General features: G+C 31.1%; 1 protein-coding gene across 5 annotated transcripts in view; it reads right to left on the reverse strand.

Annotated features, from left to right (window-relative positions):
• Window positions 1-4,168: 4,168 nt before the first annotated feature.
• LOC126882243 (putative acyl-CoA-binding protein) overlaps window positions 4,169-19,612 on the reverse strand; it is a 110,350-nt gene continuing 94,906 nt past the window's right edge. For all 5 annotated transcript variants that reach the window (XM_050647069.1, XM_050647070.1, XM_050647071.1 and 2 more), the window contains one exon: window positions 4,169-4,420. In XM_050647069.1, coding sequence (XP_050503026.1) covers window positions 4,293-4,420 — 128 coding nt within the window. In that variant the 3' untranslated portion in view covers window positions 4,169-4,292. The remainder of the gene's footprint in view (window positions 4,421-19,612) is intronic.

Genomic DNA, 19,612 nt, shown 5'->3' on the forward strand with positions numbered 1-19,612 from the left:
AACTACTGGCCCTGTGACCTTTTTCTGGAAACGGTAATCTCGTTTGTTTCCCCTCACAACAAACTATACAGTTTTGCTTGTTAATATCAATTTTCCCAGTCACATTCAGTCCATCTACTATTCCATCTTTCATTTTATTTAGATATAGGCTATTTAGATGACCGAAACGTCTGTGCCAGGTATCCCCAGTTACAAATAAACAATTTTTACGATCTGAAATACATTCAGTATTCAATTTATAAACACCATCTATCAATTCAGCTGTTGCAATAATTCCATTTTTATTGTATATTTTGCAACCTGCATTTTCAAATATAACTTCATTTCCATTTTTAATCAATTGAGAAACAGATAAAAGATTTGTCGTCAGATCAGGAACATATAATATATTATTGATGCTTACCTCTAATCTCTTTTTATCGACAATTGTGGTTACCATCATATCACCAGCACATTTCACTTCCAAACTTTCACTGTTAGCCACAGTTATATTGGACGAACTTGCATCTCGGATATTTGTCAACCAATCTTTTCTCGCTGTAAGATGCGTGCTGCATCCAGAATCGACATAAAAATCTGTAGATTTAAAGTTTCCACTTAAGAATGTTGCACTAAACGCATTATTATTAGCACTAGGGCACTTATTCATATAATGACCTTTTTGTTTACACCGGAAGCAGGTTATGTTTTTCTTGTTAACTTTTTTGACATGCTTAGTGCTAACTTCACTCGACTTTGACATAAAAGCTGTCTGCTTTTCACTGTTAGTGCTGTCTATCTGCATATCTAGCAATTTAGATTTGATTACATCAGTGGTAATAGATATCCCCGAATGTTCAATTGCCAGTAACATTGGAGTATACTGTTCCGGAAGTCCCGCTAGGAGAAGCGATCCCAACCACAAGTCATCAATTTGGAAACCAGTCCTATTCAACTTCTGTGCAGTTTCGATCACCTGATTCACATAGGATTCCATGGAACTGCAATTTTCCAACCTTAGTGATATGAGTGTTCGAAGCAATCCTATTTTCCTCGAAAAACCTGAGTCTTCGAATAACTTTTTCAGCTTATCCCATACATCTTTCGCCGTTTCAGCTTCTTTCACATGCAAATATATGGATGGATCCAAAGTCAATATTAACTTCGCTTTGGCTTTGGCAACAAGCGTTGTGTCTTGTTCAGTTCCCTGAATACACTTTGATAGTCCTTCTAGAACAAAGACATTCTCAACCGCGAACGACCAGTCCTGGTAGTTATCTCTACCGGTTAAACGCGGCACACTTGTAAGATAATTCACCGCCATTTTCGATACTGTTAATAACCACGTTGTTAACCAACAAACCGACTAACTAACTTTTTATCGAATGAACACACACTGTTTTGATTTGAACGACCAGAAAATCTTCCACTTAATCGTTTGAGCCCATAACCTGTTCGTAAATTGTAGAGTTGAGGAACAAAAATGGGAGATTTAAGGAACAAATAAAACGTTGTTTACCCAATGGCTGTATTTTAAGGACTGCTTGTTAAACAAACGTTGAAAGCAACACACTATACAGTAAATAGTAAAGCGGCCAGTAGATGGCACTGCTATAAAAATATTTAATTTATTTATCTATATCCAACAGGTATGAGGCCTGGGTTCAAGCCTGGTGCCGCGTATGTTCAAGCAAATCACCACACAAGTGACATTACTGATACTATAACATTTAGAAATTTGTCTGAACCAAATATATCAACATTGCAAACAAGGTTGAATCTTGAGGATTTTAAGGGTGTTTATGAAAATCTCGACAACATTGATTCTGCTTATACTGATTTTGTAAATATTCTATTATATCATATTGAAATATGTTGTCCTATGGTTGTAAAAAAATTAGGTCAAAATAATAATAATAACTGGATCTCTAAAGAAATCTTGAAGATGGGAGTTGATTTAAAAAACCTTTTCTGGTTGACAAAAAATTCGACAGACCCTGATGTACATTTAAAATATAAAGAAGACAAAAAGAAATATACTCATAAAATTCAAGAAGCAAAAAAGCACTGGTTCCAGAATGTTTTTCATAACAAAAATAACCATCAAAAGCAAAAATTTATTTGGAAAACAGTTAATATAAAAACTGGAAAAAAAGGACAGTATAACAACATAGAAAAAATCGAGCACTCAGGAAGTTTTATAAACGATAAAAAAGAGATGGCAAATGCTTTCGGCGTATTCTTTACATCATTTTCAAAAAATGCATTAAATACCAAATATGGGGATTCACAATTTAAAAACTATACGACTTTAAATGTTGGCCAAACATTCTACTTCTATCCTATAGACTACAGCGATGTTGCTGAAGCTGTTTCATCCTTAAAAAATGTAAATTCAGTGGGTATTGATTGCATTTCCACAAAGCTAGTTAAACATATGAGCGTATACATTATTCAACCGTTAACTGATTTAATAAATAAATCTGTGGAGATGGGTGTTTTTCCCACTGATTTAAAAGTTGGTATAGTTTCCCCAATATTTAAAAAAGGAAACAAAACTATGTTAGAAAATTATAGACCAATTACCGTACCAACTGTCTTGTGTAAGGTTATTGAAAAATGCATTCATAAAAGGATGTTGTCATTTCTTAGTAAATATAACATAATAAGTTCATATCAAAATGGTTTTCTTCCGGGTAAATCAACTGAGAGTGCATCAACAACATTTTTTAAATTCATTTATAATTCATTAGATCAGAAGAAGTTTGTTGGAGCCCTCTTTTTTGATTTAACTAAAGCTTTTGACTCTATTAATTTAAATGTAGCAATTTGTAAACTAAACGGCCTTGGATTTCGAGGTAATTTTTTAAAGTGGTTACAATCATATCTAGAATGTCGACAGATGTATGTCAAAATTGGACATTATCAATCAGATTTGTATGACGTTGATCTTGGCGTTCCACAAGGATCAATACTGGGTCCTTTGTTATTTCTTTGTTATATCAATGATATGCCCAAATATATGAGTACGGAAAATATTTTTTTATATGCTGATGACACGACTTTAGCGACATCTGCAGAAAATGCTGAGGAATTGAGGTTAAAACTCAATACCTTTACGTCTTGGTGCGAAAAAAACTCCTTAATAGTAAATTCGAGTAAAACAGTATGTATGCAATTTTATATAAAAACTCCAATTAAGGAAAATTTCTCTATCAAAGTCGACAACGATTTTATCACTTTATCTGATACTACAAAGTTTCTGGGACTACATCTTAACAGTAATATGAGCTGGGAGGCACATATTAATCATGTATGTTGGAAAATTAATTCTGGATACTATGCTCTTTTGCAACTTAAATACTTATTCACAACGGAACAGATACTTAATGTTTATTACGCTATCATCTATTCACATTTGTCATACAATATTGTTCTATGGGGCAGTGCAACAAATGTCTCAAAAGTTTTTATAGCCCAAAAACGCATAATCCGCTTGATTTTTAATTTACCATATGGACATACGTGTAGAGACCATTTTAGAAAATACCAAATACTTACTGTTCCCTCAATTTTTATATACAGATGTATTCTGTACACAAAAGCTAATATTAATTCATTGACATCAAATTCAGATGTACACAATTATCGTACTAGACAAAAAGATTTCTTTAGGGCTCCTAAACATTACACTTCCATGTTTGAAAAAAGCCCTGAATATAGCGGCATAAGGTTTTTTAATCAGCTCCCATCCAAAATAAAAAGTGAGGCAGATGATGTTAGAATATTTAAGAATAAATTGAAGACTTATCTCTTTGAGTCATGTTTTTATAGTGTCTCGGAATTTATGCTTAGTATGTTGTTTCTATGTTTGTGTGTATGTTTATATTGTATAGGTAGTCTTTAACTTTTCTATTTTTTAAATGTCTATATTCTTTACTTTGACATGTCCTATATTATGTAAATAATCTGTAAGGATGAATAAAGTATTATTATTATTATTATTATAGACCATTTCAGACATTTTTTTAGTTTTGTTATGGTATATTAAGCCTTTATTTTGACTCGTGGTCTCTCAGATGCGCTCTGCCTGACTCAATCTCCACTACATATAAATAGAATGGGATCAATATTGAGAAAACAAGTGTAAATTAGTTGGGTTTCAATTAATAGGAATTAAACAAACAAATAAACAAAAAATATCAGTATATTATTTTTCAGTGCTAACATTACAGTATTGTGAATGTGATATCATCAGTATCTACTTTATTATTTAGTTCTACAAAAAACAATGCTAAACAATTTGAAGAAACTTAAGCATATGTACCAGCTAGAACTTTCGCCTTTGCAATGTATTGTTCTTTAGCGGAGCTAATAGCGATTCCTTTTTTAGCGTTCCAAGCCTCCCATTTCTTTACGTCTTCCAAGCCTGAAGGTTTAGCTAAAACAAAAAAAATTAATAAGCAAAATCAACGTAATAACTACGTATAGTCCATTCTTTCACGGTTTTTTGCTCTAAATTTTAAAGAACCGCTTGGATTGACATGAAATTTGGCATACGCATAGCTTACATATGTCAAAGAAAAAAAGTGATATTGTGCCGATGTGTGCTTTTGCCCTGGGGGTGACTTTCACCCCAATTAAAAAAATACAAGTCAAAAATAAGTCCGGAAATGGATAAACTGACTAATTTTAAGTAACTTTTTTTATATAGAGCTTTTTCGCCAAGTCAACGCTTTTCGAGTTATTTGCGAGTGAATATGTTCATTTTTCAACAAAATAACTACATTTTTAGACGGTTTTTCGCAAATAACTCAAAAAGTATGTATTTTGTCGAAAAAAACGTCCTTAGCAAAAATATAGCCTGTAAAATAGTAAAAAAAAGGTGTACGCGTTAGATCTCTGGACCTCGTAAAACCAGAGTTATAGCCAATGAAAAATCGATTCATATTCACCAAATTTCAAATAGAATACTTCGAAGTGAAATATCCAAAAAAATTAAAAAATTAAAAATATAGTTATATATTTCATATATATGTATCATTTTTGTAATATTATTTCTTCAGAAATGAAATTTCACATATAAAAGTTTATCAAGAAAAACAAATACAGTGGTAAATAGACTGTATATTCTCCTTTTCATGAACATTTTTCAGTGCGTCACAAATTATAGAAAAAAAGGTAAGTCCGTGATAATACACATTTATGACATTTATTCTAACGTGACATTTTTGTTAAATCTAACAGTTGCCAAATTTTATTTTCAATTTGGAATAAAACCAAATCAATTGTGTCTATTGCATTTATAAAATGGTATTTTCTTTCATTTGTATAGTCTTATAAATTGTACAGATTATATTGATAATATTATTATTTTATTTAATTAATAATTCTTTTTTGGTTATGGCGCCATCTATCGACAACTAGAATAATCACCGAACTAGAATAATTACCAAAGTATTCAAAGACGTGCCTTTTTTTCTGTCACATACAATTTAATGTGTTAGAGAGAAATCGAAAAACTGTGACGCACTGAAAGATGATCATGAGAAAAAGAATATCATAATGGTAATATTATTAAATTGTTTTCTGTCAAAATTTAATACAAGCTACGTAAAAATTTTCCGACCGCGCGGATTTGAAGCGAGCCGGGCGATTTGCAAAATTCGGCCGCTCGCAAAAGCACCGATTTTAAAAATAATTTTTAATAATTCAGTGTAATTATATTTTATAATAATTTTTATTTAAAAATTATATTAAAAAATTAAAAAATTAAAAATATAGTTATATATTTCATATATATGTATCATTTTTGTAATATTATTTCTTCAGAAATGAAATTTCACATATAAAAGTTTATCAAGAAAAACAAATACAGTGGTAAATAGACTGTATATTCTCCTTTTCATGAACATTTTTCAGTGCGTCACAAATTATAGAAAAAAAGGTAAGTCCGTGATAATACACATTTATGACCTCCATAAATATATTTATGGAGGATTTCGAAACTAATATTATTTCTAAACAAAATTTAAAACCCACAGTATGGTGGAGATATGTAGATGATGTGTTTTCAATATGGCCTCATAGATCAGAATTGTTGGATACGTTCCTGAATATTATAAACGATCAAGAAGAGACAATAAAATTTACAATGGAAAAGGAATACAATAACAGCCTACCTTTCCTCGATGTTTTGATCTCAAAGAAGGATATTGGATATGAGACTCAAGTGTATAGAAAACCAACACACACCAACAGATATCTCAATTACAAGTCAAATCACAACATCAACGTTAAAAAGGGAATCATTAAATCCTTATATGATAGAGCCAAAATTACTTGTTCTAACGAAAATTCCTTTTTAGCAGAAAAACAATTGTTAACATCTGTTTTATTAAAAAATGATTATCCTTTATCGTTTATAAATAAGGAATTGTCAAGATTGGATCGAATGGAACAGAACAACTTAGAACGGGATCCTACAACATTCACCAGAAATAATACGAGGAAAATATCAATACCATATATAAAAGGACTATCCGAGAAACTTAAAACAATAGGAAATAAATTCAACATTTCAACAACATTCAAAACAACAAACACATTGAGATCTATTCTATCTAAAACTAAACCTAACAATGATCAAGAAAGAACAAAGAATTGCATTTATAAAATACCTTGTGAATGCGAACAATTTTATTTAGGTGAGACATCAAGACCATTAGACGTTAGAATAAGTGAACATCAATCTTATATTAAAAATAGAGAATTTGAGAGATCTCAAATATGTCAACACGCATGGGATAATGAACATAGAGTTCAGTGGAGAGATTCAAGTATAGTCCTGAAAGAATCAGATAGTAAAAAGAGAAAAATCAAAGAAGCGGCTCTAATTATGCTAAATGAAACCAATTGTGTCGCAAATTCCTCGGTAGAATGCAGTAGGATGTGGTTACCCATACTGAAAGAGGAAGTCAATAGAAAGAAAATACCAAGATTAGTAAGTCAATAATATCGAGCTAGTACATATTTTATATTTTAGTATTACTTATATATCTAGTATTATTAATATTATTTATAATTTAAACATGTTACAAGTCAGAATTTGGTATTATTTTTTGAGAGTAAATTAATGTAAGACCAAATACTTACGATGTCGGGATAGTATCACAGGTTTTTCCTGGTTTTCCCTTGTGATTTACTATGAAGTCTCTAACGCGAGAATTTTACTGTCGTTGCATTTGGTTGTCTTTTTAAAGACATATCACATGCTATAATTTTTTATGACGGATATTCTTGAGTTGGGGTTAATTTCATGTAATCGAATGAACTATCTTTCAGTAAGTCGTCCCAGGAACGCAACTCATAAATATTGGCAATATCATTTTAAAGTCTTCTACTTTAAAATGTATAATATATGTCTGAATTGCCAATATAAATGAGTGAGATTAAATAAATTATTAGAAGAATTTTTTTTGCTTAGCAACAACACTTTAGTTTATTTTAGTAATATTTTGTATTTTGACAACGGCACCCGATTTGGGCGTCGAAACGTTAATAAAATTATTTTTATCATTTTAATTGTGGCTTATTTCCCATATAAATAATTAATCATAAAAATGCCACAAGGAAATAGCTTCAGAACAGCTTTATTTTCAGTCCTGTAACATTTTGAAAAAATGAATTTTTTTTACGAAAGCTGGATTGCAAAATTTATTTTGCAAAATCTATTGAACCGATCTTAACGAAATTTACAGTATTATTTTACTGTATCATAAAGTTTTTCTGAGTGAAATATGAGGGTCGTAAGTGTAGCATAAATGGTTGAAAAACGTAAAATGCGCATACTTGTTTTTGTATGGTTTTTTCGCAATTATTGCTATTTTGCAACAAGGGTGACTATTTTTTTAAATTTTTAGCCAATTATATATTGTAGGAAATTTAATTATGCAACTTTTATGTCAGTACAACTTTTCTCGGAAATGAATACTTTTAAAGTTATAATCAAAAAACGAAGAAAAAAATCGAATTTTTCCTTAATTTTTTGACATTTTGATTATTTAAACAATGTTCCGGACCTTTTTGAGAGGGAGGATAACTCAAATATTATTATTTGATTTATTTTCAAGCAATTTCTGCAAAAAAATTTGAGTCACCTCTCAACGTCCAAATGTATTAATATTTTTACAGATCCGCCCTGGTCTATAATACGATTTTTAGAATGGTGCAACTCGTTTGAAAAATAACCAATGATGATTTTGATTTAAATTGTCCAATAGGGCTTTTCATCGATTGTCATTTATTTCGAGCTTCTGTCATATGTTGTATAATCTGTGTATAGTATTAATATACACGGATTATACGACATATGACCGAAGTTCGACACAAATGACTGTGAATGAAAAGCCCTATTAGCGGTTATCAAATCAGTTGATAAACATCTGATGGTGCAACTGGGCGTAAGAGCAATGTCAGGGACCAACCAAAATAAATGAACATGAATTTAGACAAAGAACAAAGGTTGAGCTACTGGAAGAAATTAAGAAAGATATGGTGTGTAAAATAAAATAGCAAAGAGCAAAATAGCTACAAAATCTATCATCAGAAATCAGGATCATCTACGTCAATATTCTCAATATTGAAATAAACACAGGTTGCAAAAGAAGGCATGGAAGATCAAGATCTACTGGACCTTAAGCTAGCAACGTCGAAAAAAAGAGTATTTTAAGACAGCTGGTTCTTTAATAAACCCCATGCTTCCTCGAACACCGTACCGGGCAGCTGGCTACTGATACAGGTTGCGTTTATTACTGCGCAGCACACTTGTACAGGTAAATATATCGAATTTAAAATTATTGTAAAACGAAAAATTTTTTGTCATTAGTTTTTAAACATTATTAGAAATATGAACTATAATTTCCAGACATTTCTGTGGTTTAAAAAGTAATGACAAAACAATTTTTCGTCCTAAAATAATTTAAATTCAATGTACATGGTGATTGATGAATGTGATAAAGCTCAGTAGATCCGCTATAGTAATAGATAGCAACAAAAGTTAATAACAAAAATTGTAGCCAACTTATGTTTTGTGACAGACCAAATATGTTTTTTAAATAGCTATAAATAGCTATATATAGCTATAAATAGCTATGAATATAGACCCTATATTTTATTTTGTATTCGAAATCCTCTTAACTTTCCCATCACAAAAATATAAAGGTTTGTTATGTTATATAGGGCTTTTATAAAGTTATAACCAATTTTTTATGAAAATCGTAACAAGTTAATGTTACAGGTATGTATAAATAAAAATAAGCACAACAGCAATGGTTTATTGGTGCCATATTTTTTTATTGATTGTGAAAATTTTTAAGAATTGTTGATATTGCTAGTTTTCCTTATATCGAATACAGAGTGAGTCAAAACGCAAGTACATTCTTTTCTCAGAAATTTTAAATGCAAATGGTATTTTATATCACTATCAAAAAGTATCATTACCGTACTCTAATTTTTGTATAATATTCCTTATGCCTAAATTTGTTAGTTTTCGAGATATTTTCATGTTACAGAGCAAGTTTAATTTAATTAATTAGAGTATTCTATTTAAAATTACTGAGAAAATAATGTACTTCGTTTTGACTCACCCTGTATTCGATATAAAGAAAATTAGCAATACATATCAACCATTTTTATAAATTTTGACAATCAACAAAAAAATATGGTATTCTTGTTCTCATGATCATTTTTCAGTGCGTCATTAATTATGACGTCATATACTGTATTGGCTGTGTCGAGACTTATTTCATGTAATTATTGACGAATCTGACAGATGCCACAATCGTACTTAGCCATAGGTGAAAAGCTTGTGGAATTAGTAATTTAGTAGATTTGATTTTTACACAATATGTTAACATGTAGGTATTTTTTATAAAGGGAATAGAATTAAAAAGTAAACAATATTGTTAATTACATTTATAAATATGGAAACATTAAAAAATGACACAAAACTATCCATAAACTGTGTTTTTATCTTCTTCTCTAGGTGCTGTCTCCGCTTCAAAAGTTAGCAATCATCAGAGAGATCTTTATTTCTGAAACAGCGGCTCTAAATAATTCATTGTTATTACATCCAAACCAGTTCCTAAGGTTCTTCAGCCATGAGTTACGTCTCCTTACTATGGATCTTTTTCTTGCATAATCACCTGGAGTATTAGATGTACATCTCTCATCACATGTCCCATATATCTCAGTTTTCTTCTTATTTGTTAGTTCTCGTTCCTTATGCGTAAGTCTCATTACCTCCACGTTGGCTATTCTATCTACTCATGAGATATTTAAGCACTCTTCGGTACATCTCGAATGTCTCTAGTCTCCTCACGTCAATGACTAACTTTTAACAAACTAAATTCTAAACCAAAACACAAAATAATGCACAAAGACGTTGTGAAACACAAGTGAAGTCGAATTTGAAATTTCAAAATGACAGGTACACAAAATACTGACCTGAATAATAACCGTCACTTGACTCTTTGACACTTCTAAAAAATGGCCAAAAAGTGTATTTGATTGGCTAGAAAAAACGCGCATTCTAAATATCAACGAATCAAACGTAGGTTAGGAATAGACATCTTATGTATATAACCATTGTAATGCTGCATTATTTTTGTGTTTAATCACGGAGCTACCGCTTTTTCCGTCTCATCTAACTGAATGCATTAGAGAGAAATCGAAAAACTGTGACGCACTGAAAAATGATCATGAGAACAAGAATATTATATTCTTGTTCTCATGATCATTTTTCAGTGCGTCATTAATTATGACGTCATAAACTGTATTGGGTGTGTCGAGACTTATTTCATGTAATTATTGACGAATCTGACAGATGCCAGAATCGTACTTTAGATGAATAAAGCTAATTAGTAATTTAGTAGATTTGATTTTTACACAATATGTTAACATGTAGGTATTTTTTATAAAGGGGAATAAAATTAAAAAGTAAACAATAATGTTAATTAAATTTATAAATATGAAAACATTAAGAAATGACACAAAACTATCCATAAACTGTGTTTTTATCTTCTTCTCTAGGTGCTGTCTCCACTTAAAAAGTTGGTAATCATCAGAGCGATCTTTATTTCTGAAACCGCGGCTCTAAATAATTCATTGTTATTACATCCAAACCAGTTCCTAAGGTTCTTCAGCCATGAGTTACGTCTCCTTACTATGGATATTTTTCTTGCATAATGACCTGGAGTATAAACTAACTTCTAACGAATTAAAGTCTAAACCAAAATACAAAACTAACTTTTAACGAACTAAATTCTCAACCAAAACACCAAATAATGTACAAAAAAGTTGTGAAACACAAGGGAAGTCGAATTCGAAATTTCAAAATGACAGGTACACAAAATACTGACCTGAATAATAACCGTCACTTGACTCTTTGACACTTCTAAAAAATGGCCAAAATTGACGAAGTTTTCGTCAAATGTTCGTAATACGTGTATTTGATTGGCTAGAAAAAACGCGCATTCTAAATGTCAACGAATCAAACGTAGGTTAGGAATAGACATCTTATGTATATAACTATTGTAATGCTGCATTATTTTTGTGTTTAATCACGGAGCTACCGCTTTTTCCGTCTCATCAAACTTAATGCATTAGAGAGAAATCGAAAAACTGTGACACACTGAAAAATGATCATGAGAACAAGAATACCAATAACAAAGATCTTATACGCATAGATTTGGCCAACTCGGAAAAATAGCGTAAGGCGGAGCAGTTCGGGTCGGTGGTCTATCTATCTCCCTCTACCGGCGCTTAGCTTTCTCTCTCTCTAGCATATGATGGCCGCCGCCTGTGTGTCACTGTCGTTCCGTTACTCCCACCTCTTGGTAGATAAGCTCACACTCGCACGACAGACAAAGATAGCTAAACCACCGTACTTGATATCGACGTTACACCCTGATGCATTGAGTGGCATATCAGTAGCCAAGTCTATTTTCCTTACATGTCTCGGACCAATAAACCATTGCTGTTGTGCTTATTTTTATTTATACAGGGAGCTGAACTTTTACGATTTTCATAGAACAGTGATTATAACTATGTACATACCCTGTATAATATAACAAACCTTTATATTTTTATGATGGGGAAGTTAAGAAGATTTCGAATATAAAATAAAATATGGGGTGTTCCATTTAAAAAAACAAAAGTTTGGTCTGCCACTATATGTTATCGAACACCCTATACGCTCTGAGCTTCGCTGGTGTCGCTCCTAGCGGACTACTAATTCAACTTTCACCGGTAATTTTTAAATTTATTATTTAATTGTTATCGCTTAATATTTACAACGCAAAAAAGTAATTAAATTGTAATCGATTTTTTTAATATTTTGCTAATCATTTTGACGTTCTATTGATGAAATAATAATTTCTTACTTTGGATACTTTCACAATTATCGTGTAGATGGCGCTAAGATTAATAGATTAATTTATAATTACATATTACGGAACATTAAAAAAACTTAAATTCAGTATTTAAAACGTAAGTATATTTAAGGTAAAAATATATACCACAGTTTTGACCAACTAATATTTTTTATAATTAATGTTTTTAATTTTAATTTTAAATTAATCACTTTGACATTTATGTCAAATTTCCCTCTGTAAATATCCCCTCTACGTACGAGCTCACAGCGTATAACATTTTAACTAATTTTGTAATGTGAAGCTCAAAGTTGACTACAATTTTTGTTATTAACTATTATATTGCTATCTATTACTATAGCGGATCTACTAAGCTTTATCACACTAATCAATCACCCTGATTTTGTATTTACTACCTAGTACCTGTATACGCTCTGAGCTTCGCTGGTGGCGCTCCTAGCGGATTACTAATTCAACTTTCACCGGTAATTTTTAAATCTATTATTTAATTGTTATCGCTTAACATTTACAACGCAAAAAAGTAATTAAATTGTAATCGATTTTTTTAAGATTTTGCTACCTAATCATTTTGACGTTCTATTGATAAAATATGAATTTCTTACTTCGGATACTTTCACAATTATCGTGTAGATGGCGCTAAGATTTTTAGATTAAATTATAATTACATATTACGGAACATTAAAAAAACTTAAATTCAGTATTTAAAACGTAAGTATATTTAAAGTAAAAATATATACCACAGCTTTGACCAACTAATATTTTTTATAATTAATGTTTTTAATTTTAATTTTAAATTAATCACTTTGACATTTATGTCAAATTTCCGGTAAACGTTTACAGACTTGTCACTACTGGCGCTCGCGAATTTGTAAATATCCCCTCTACGTACGAGCTCACAGCGTATACGCTCTGAGCTTCGCTGGTGGCGCTCCTAGCGGATTACTAATTCAACTTTCACCGGTAATTTTTAAATTTATTATTTAATTGTTATCGCGTAAGATTTACAACGCAAAAAAATAATTAAATTGTAATCGATTTTTTTAAGATTTTGCTAATCATTTTGACGTTCTATTGGTAAAATATGAATTTCTTACTTCGGATACTTTCACAATTATCGTGTAGATGGCGCTAAGATTATTAGAATAATTTATAATTACATATTACGGAACACATTAAACCAGTGGCGACGCGTGAGTTTTTCTAAAGTGTTACCAAAACCAGATGTAAAAAAATCTTATTTAAAAAAATATTTTGAACCGCCCAAATATAAGTTTTTGTTTTCAATCCTGTGGGATAAAATTAAACAAATCACTATTCCCAAATTATATGTATGTAATTATGTATATGCAACAGGTATAACAATAAATAATAAACAAACTAAACATATTATTCTACCATAAAATTAACATAAAAAATGAACAAGTAGGAAAAAGAACAGATTTTGAAAACTATTGTTTATATTTTAATTCTTCCATTTTCAATAATATCATTTTTTTCTTTAAAATAATATATAAAATAAATATAGAAGTAGAATGACTTTTCAAGTAGTTGATCAATTACGCAATACGTAGCAACACTCTTCCATGTTTGAATGCACGCACACTGTAATCTGTAATAGGTACTAAACATACTAAACCAACGTTTTACCATTCTTCAAAATGGTAACAATACGATATGCACCGCGTGCCCGCGCGCCGTCTCTAGACCCGTCGGTTCTTCAAAATTTTCAGAGCTAGTCCCGACCGATAGCGAGGTTTCTCCTGCGTACCGTTTACCAGTGCCAGTATTGGTAACAGCATAATAATATTATGATAACGTGCCATGGATTCACATTATCTCGCCAATATTTTCGTGCGTCTAGTTGGCTATTTACTGAATTAGGTACTATTAACAAGTATTTCTGTTGGTAAAAAATATAAATGGAATTATTTCGTAGTAGTCATAAAATATTTATTTGTAAGATTTGTAACTGTTACCAATGGTAACAGTGGTTACATGGACGCTTCGCCACTGCATTAAACATTAAAAGTATATCCCACAGCTTTGACCAACTAATATTTTTTATAATTAATGTTTTTAATTTTAAATTAATCACTTTAACATTTATGTCAAATTTCCGGTAAAGGTTTACAGACTTGTCACTACTGGCGCTCGCGAATTTGTAAATATCCCCTCTACGTACGAGCTCAAAGCGTATAGGTGTGCTGCGCGGTAATGAAGGCAACCTGTATCAGCAGCCAGATGGCCGGTACGGTGTCCGAGGAAGCATAGGGATCAATATATGAAAAAATCAGCTGTCTTAAAATACTTTCTCGAAAACGTTGTTAGCTCTTAGATTATACTTGGTTAGAAGAAATAATAAATGACCTCGATAGGGCGGGTATCGGACAATGAAACTGGAGAAAAATATAACTGAGAAAATAGGAACTAATCTACCTCATAACATATTACCCCAGGCTGTGGGTGAAAAAACGTGATATAATTCAGGAATTTTTGAAACCTATCAGATGTTGTAAAGGACGATGCCCCAAGTAGCAATTTGTCGACGCGACAACGTTGTCTACTGCGTGGCAACGTTTTCTTACAACGTTGTTATTGCCTAGAAGACGACCCTATTCTGCACTGATTTGGTGGACGATTTTTGAGTTGTCTTAACGTTGCCTAGGCAACCTCCTGTAAGCAACATCGTTTCGTAAGCGTTGCATAAGACAACTGAAGCGACTATAAAAAGCACCTGCGCGTGCAATGGTTGCTCAAGGAGTCAGACTAGTTATGTTTTTTTACCTATATTTTTAACACCTGTATGGTGAATGCGAAAACCAAAAAGTAAACTGTTTTGACATCGTATTGGGTATTTAAATTTATATAAATACATAAAGGATTTATTACCTGATGTGAAATTTATAAACGCATCTCAGATTACCGTCAAATATGGATATTTCACCTTTAAAAAACACACGCGCTCCTTTTTTTATGACATTTTTGACATAAATATGCAAATTTAAAAAATCAAATTTTAATATAAATGTCAAAATTTATGTTAAAGATGTTCTGTATAAATTTAATGTATTGATGGTGCTTTTAAAGGTATCAGAAAATGCCTGCATTTTTTATATTCTGTGTTTTCATTTTCTTTACATCCCAAAAATCTCAAGTAAAACCAAAATGGCGCATTAAACAATATTACCAATATTACTAAAAAATACCTTATAACCAACCTTAGACGGACAATACAACTTAGAAGTCCAATCGCCAACCGAACCCGACCGCGCCGACTATCAAAACCATTTTAGAACGCACCCTCTTATTGGGCGACAGAGGTCATGTGACCAGTGTCAAAAGTGTATCATTCTCATTAACAGCGTTGCCACATTTAGTAGATTTCTACTTTTTTTAATAGATTTTTGATATTTTTTTATAAAATTCTATAGTTTATTTTTTAACCAGGAGGAGTAAACTTAAAAGGCAGATTCACGCCTAAGAAAGTCACTAGAATATCAACCAAATACATCTTATTTTTTGGTTGATCATGTCGGCCCTCAACGGTAATCCATAAATATTATATTATATTAATACGTCGCTAAAGAGTTCTAAAAATGACTGCTTTTTATATAAAAGCAGACTAACAATCATTAAAGGAATAACACAGTTAACACACAAAATCGCCGGTATAACTTAAAGGCTGTATGACACTATGCATTTTCTTGTATCATTTCTAATATCGTTTCTGATATCGTTTCTTGTATACATTTTCTTGTATCATTTCTTGTACGAACATTTGTGCCCTGTATGACACTATGCAAGTTCTTGTATCGAAAACTGTATGAAACTCGGCACGTGATTGGTCGAAATTTTGTTTGTCACCCTGTCACGTTACATTGGTATGGTAGTACTGCGTCTACAGCTGATTTTAAGGATTTTATAAAATTTATAAACTTTTAAAAACAAATATTTTAATGTTATAATAACTAGAATTTTTACGTTGACTGTTGATTATTTGTGTTTTTTATTTTGTTTTGATATTTGTGCTAAAATGTTTGCATTATTATTATCTTCAGTTTGATCCAAATTGGAACTATTGTATTTTCCTCTATTAAAAAATTATGCAATATGAAACCCAAAGATATTCTAAATATATGGTTATTAGTAGAACAGTAGTCCATACCAAACGGTATATTAAGTATCAATAAAATATTTATAAATAATACCTACAAAACACAAATAAATTCATCAAGACATAAATCATATGATCTCATTTTCAGCCGCCATTATGACATTTAGAAGTTTTACCAGCAGGTTTTACGTTTTTGCTCTTTGCGCAGAAATTGGCGCAGTTATTGTACAAGAATCTGTGCCTGACACAAATTCTTGTATCGTTTCTGATATCGTTTCTTGTATCTGTGTATGACACTATACATTTTTTTGACATATCAGAAACGATATTATAGTCTGTTCGCTAAACTCAGACGCAACTTTCTAGATATTTTAGTCGGTAATTTTGCCAATTTTAGTAAAATTGGCAAAAAATAATTACTAAATAGTTAATAATAACTAAATAGTTACTAATTTTGCCAATTTTTGCAAAATTGGCTAAAAACAAAAAAAAATATTGACTAAAATATCTAGCCAGTTGCGTCTGAGTTTAGCGAACCGACTATAGAAATGATACAAGAAAATGCATAGTGTCATACAGCCATAACTAACCTATGAAATTCCACTAGTGTCAAAATTTGATAAATGTCATTACTGTCAAAATTTTGAATTTGAATCACTCCTCTTGGTTAAAAACAAACCATTAGTAGGCAATATTTTTTAGTAGATTTTTGGTATATTTTACGCTGTGTCTAGGTACACGCTAACGTGTACGCAAATAAAAAAGTTAGGTACACGCTTAAACGTCATCAAGTCAGTGACGTCATTATTTAGCGTGTACTGACTGGGTTTTTTTGGTACACGCTAATTTGAGCCACGTGTATGCTGTGGTATTAAGTATCTGCAAGTATCGCGAGTGTCAGAGTGTGGTTAGAATTTGTCTAATCGCTTTATGTTTACACTTTAATATTGATTTGTAAAGAGTTTCCTTATGTTTTACTTGTTTAGTGTTTTTTTTTTAAATTAACTATATGGAGTGTGGACAATTATTTAGTTCTTTTAAGGAGTTTAACAACATTCTAAAACAGTATGAAAAAGATAAGAGACAAAAATTCGTGATTAACGGTAGCAGAAGTAATAAGATAAAATATGCGGGGCGATTGATTAGTCTGATAAAGCTCAGTAGATCCGCTATAGTAATAGATAGCAATAAAAGTTAGTATCAAAAATTTTAGCAAACTTTGAGCTTCATATTACAAAATTACTAAAATTAGTTAGAATGTTACACGGAGTTCGATAATATACTGGCGGACCAAACTTATGTTTTTTAAATGGAACACCCTATATTTTATTTTATGTTCGAAATCTTCTTAACTTCCATATCACAAAAATATAAAGATTTATTATGTTATACAGGGTATTTACAAAGTTATAACCAATTTTCTATAAAAATCGTAAAAATTTCAACTCCCTGTATAAATAAAAATCAACACCAATATAAACTGGTATAATTAACTTACGTATAAAAATTATTTTAGCAGTATTTTGTATATATCATGTTAACTAATATTTATTTTGCTAACCTGAATATATACTTTTATATGCATATTGTTTTCTTACAATTAAGCTTGAAACATCTGAATAGTTTTGCTTCCCTTCCCCTTCCCTTAATAAAAGTATATTTTATCAAACAAACAACAAACACTAAAAATATCAAAATAGCGTGTACCAAAATATAAAGTCACCGCGCACGCTAAATAATGACGTCACTGGCTTGATGAAGTTTAATTCGCGTGTACCTAACTTTTTTATTTGCGTACACGTTAGCGTGTACCTAGACACAGCGTATATTTTAACAGAATTTAATCCATTTTTTCGAATCATGAGGAAACTGTAATAAGTATTTTTGAAAAATTTAAACGCAGAATGAAAGACTGCATTATTTAGAAAAACCGAAACGTTTCTTTTGAACGAGATATTTGGAATTAAAAGTCACACTAAATTTTTTCTTTTTTTCACCCCTGTAACTTATCAAAATAAACATTATAGAAGTTTTCAGGGACTTTCGGTCCTCGGTAATAACGTAATCTTTCTTTGTGCGTTTAAATTTTTCAAAAATACTTATTAGTTTTCTAAGGATTCGCAAAAAATGAAAACATTTAAAATACATTGAACATTTTAACAGACGATTTGCGCCTATCCCCTTAAGTTAGCTGTTGTTTTTATTATAAAAAATCCCAAATATATCCCAAAAATCCTTAAGTATATTTTAGTTTTTGATTTAGTAGATTTTAGCTAAAAAATGGTAATTACCAGTTAGTGGTTTGGAATAATTAGGTTTCCAATTTTGTGGAATTCCTCTTGGGACATTTAGGACGGATGTGCATATCACTGTATTACTGTATATGTATTTACATGGCCTAAAAAGAATCTACTGATTTTGTGAAAACAAAACTACTGAAAGAGTAAAAACTGACCTGGCAACCCTGTCTACGAAAGCTGATACAAAGATTAAGGTTATCAAATCTCAAATCTACTGATAAAACAATGGAATGGAAACCAGCTATTAAAAAAACAAATAAACAGGTTGTTAAATAAATCGAAAATTTCCATCAAAATAAAATATATAATAATAAGAAAAAAATAAGGTTATACTAAAGTAAATTCTTTTTTCCTGTGGAAATTGCCGCAAACGTATCACACCTCTAACTCTAGAACAACACAGGATCGTGACGTGACAGACAATTCTACTCAAACTCAACTACAGAGTCGGCCAGGGCGTAAATTAGTTTAGCATTATAACATTTTTAAGTCGTTGCGATTGTTGAAAAAACTGAACTGTGATATGTAGTTGTCACAATGGTAATAAATTAGTTGCCCGTAAAACTAAAGGTTGTAACATCGTAATGTCAGTTGGGGTAGGGGACGTTGGCCGAAATAACTGAAAATGCTCTCGGGCAACGTTGTATACAGTGCATTTGTTTGTACTGACAACCAATGCGTCGAAAAATTGCTACTTGGGGCGAGGAATAACTTCTACTAAAATGTAACCAAAAATATTGTGCGCTTTTTTTTTAATTGCGATTTTC

The sequence above is a fragment of the Diabrotica virgifera genome, chromosome 3 (assembly GCF_917563875.1).
Source record: "Diabrotica virgifera virgifera chromosome 3, PGI_DIABVI_V3a".
NCBI classification, from domain to species: Eukaryota; Metazoa; Arthropoda; class Insecta; order Coleoptera; family Chrysomelidae; genus Diabrotica; species Diabrotica virgifera.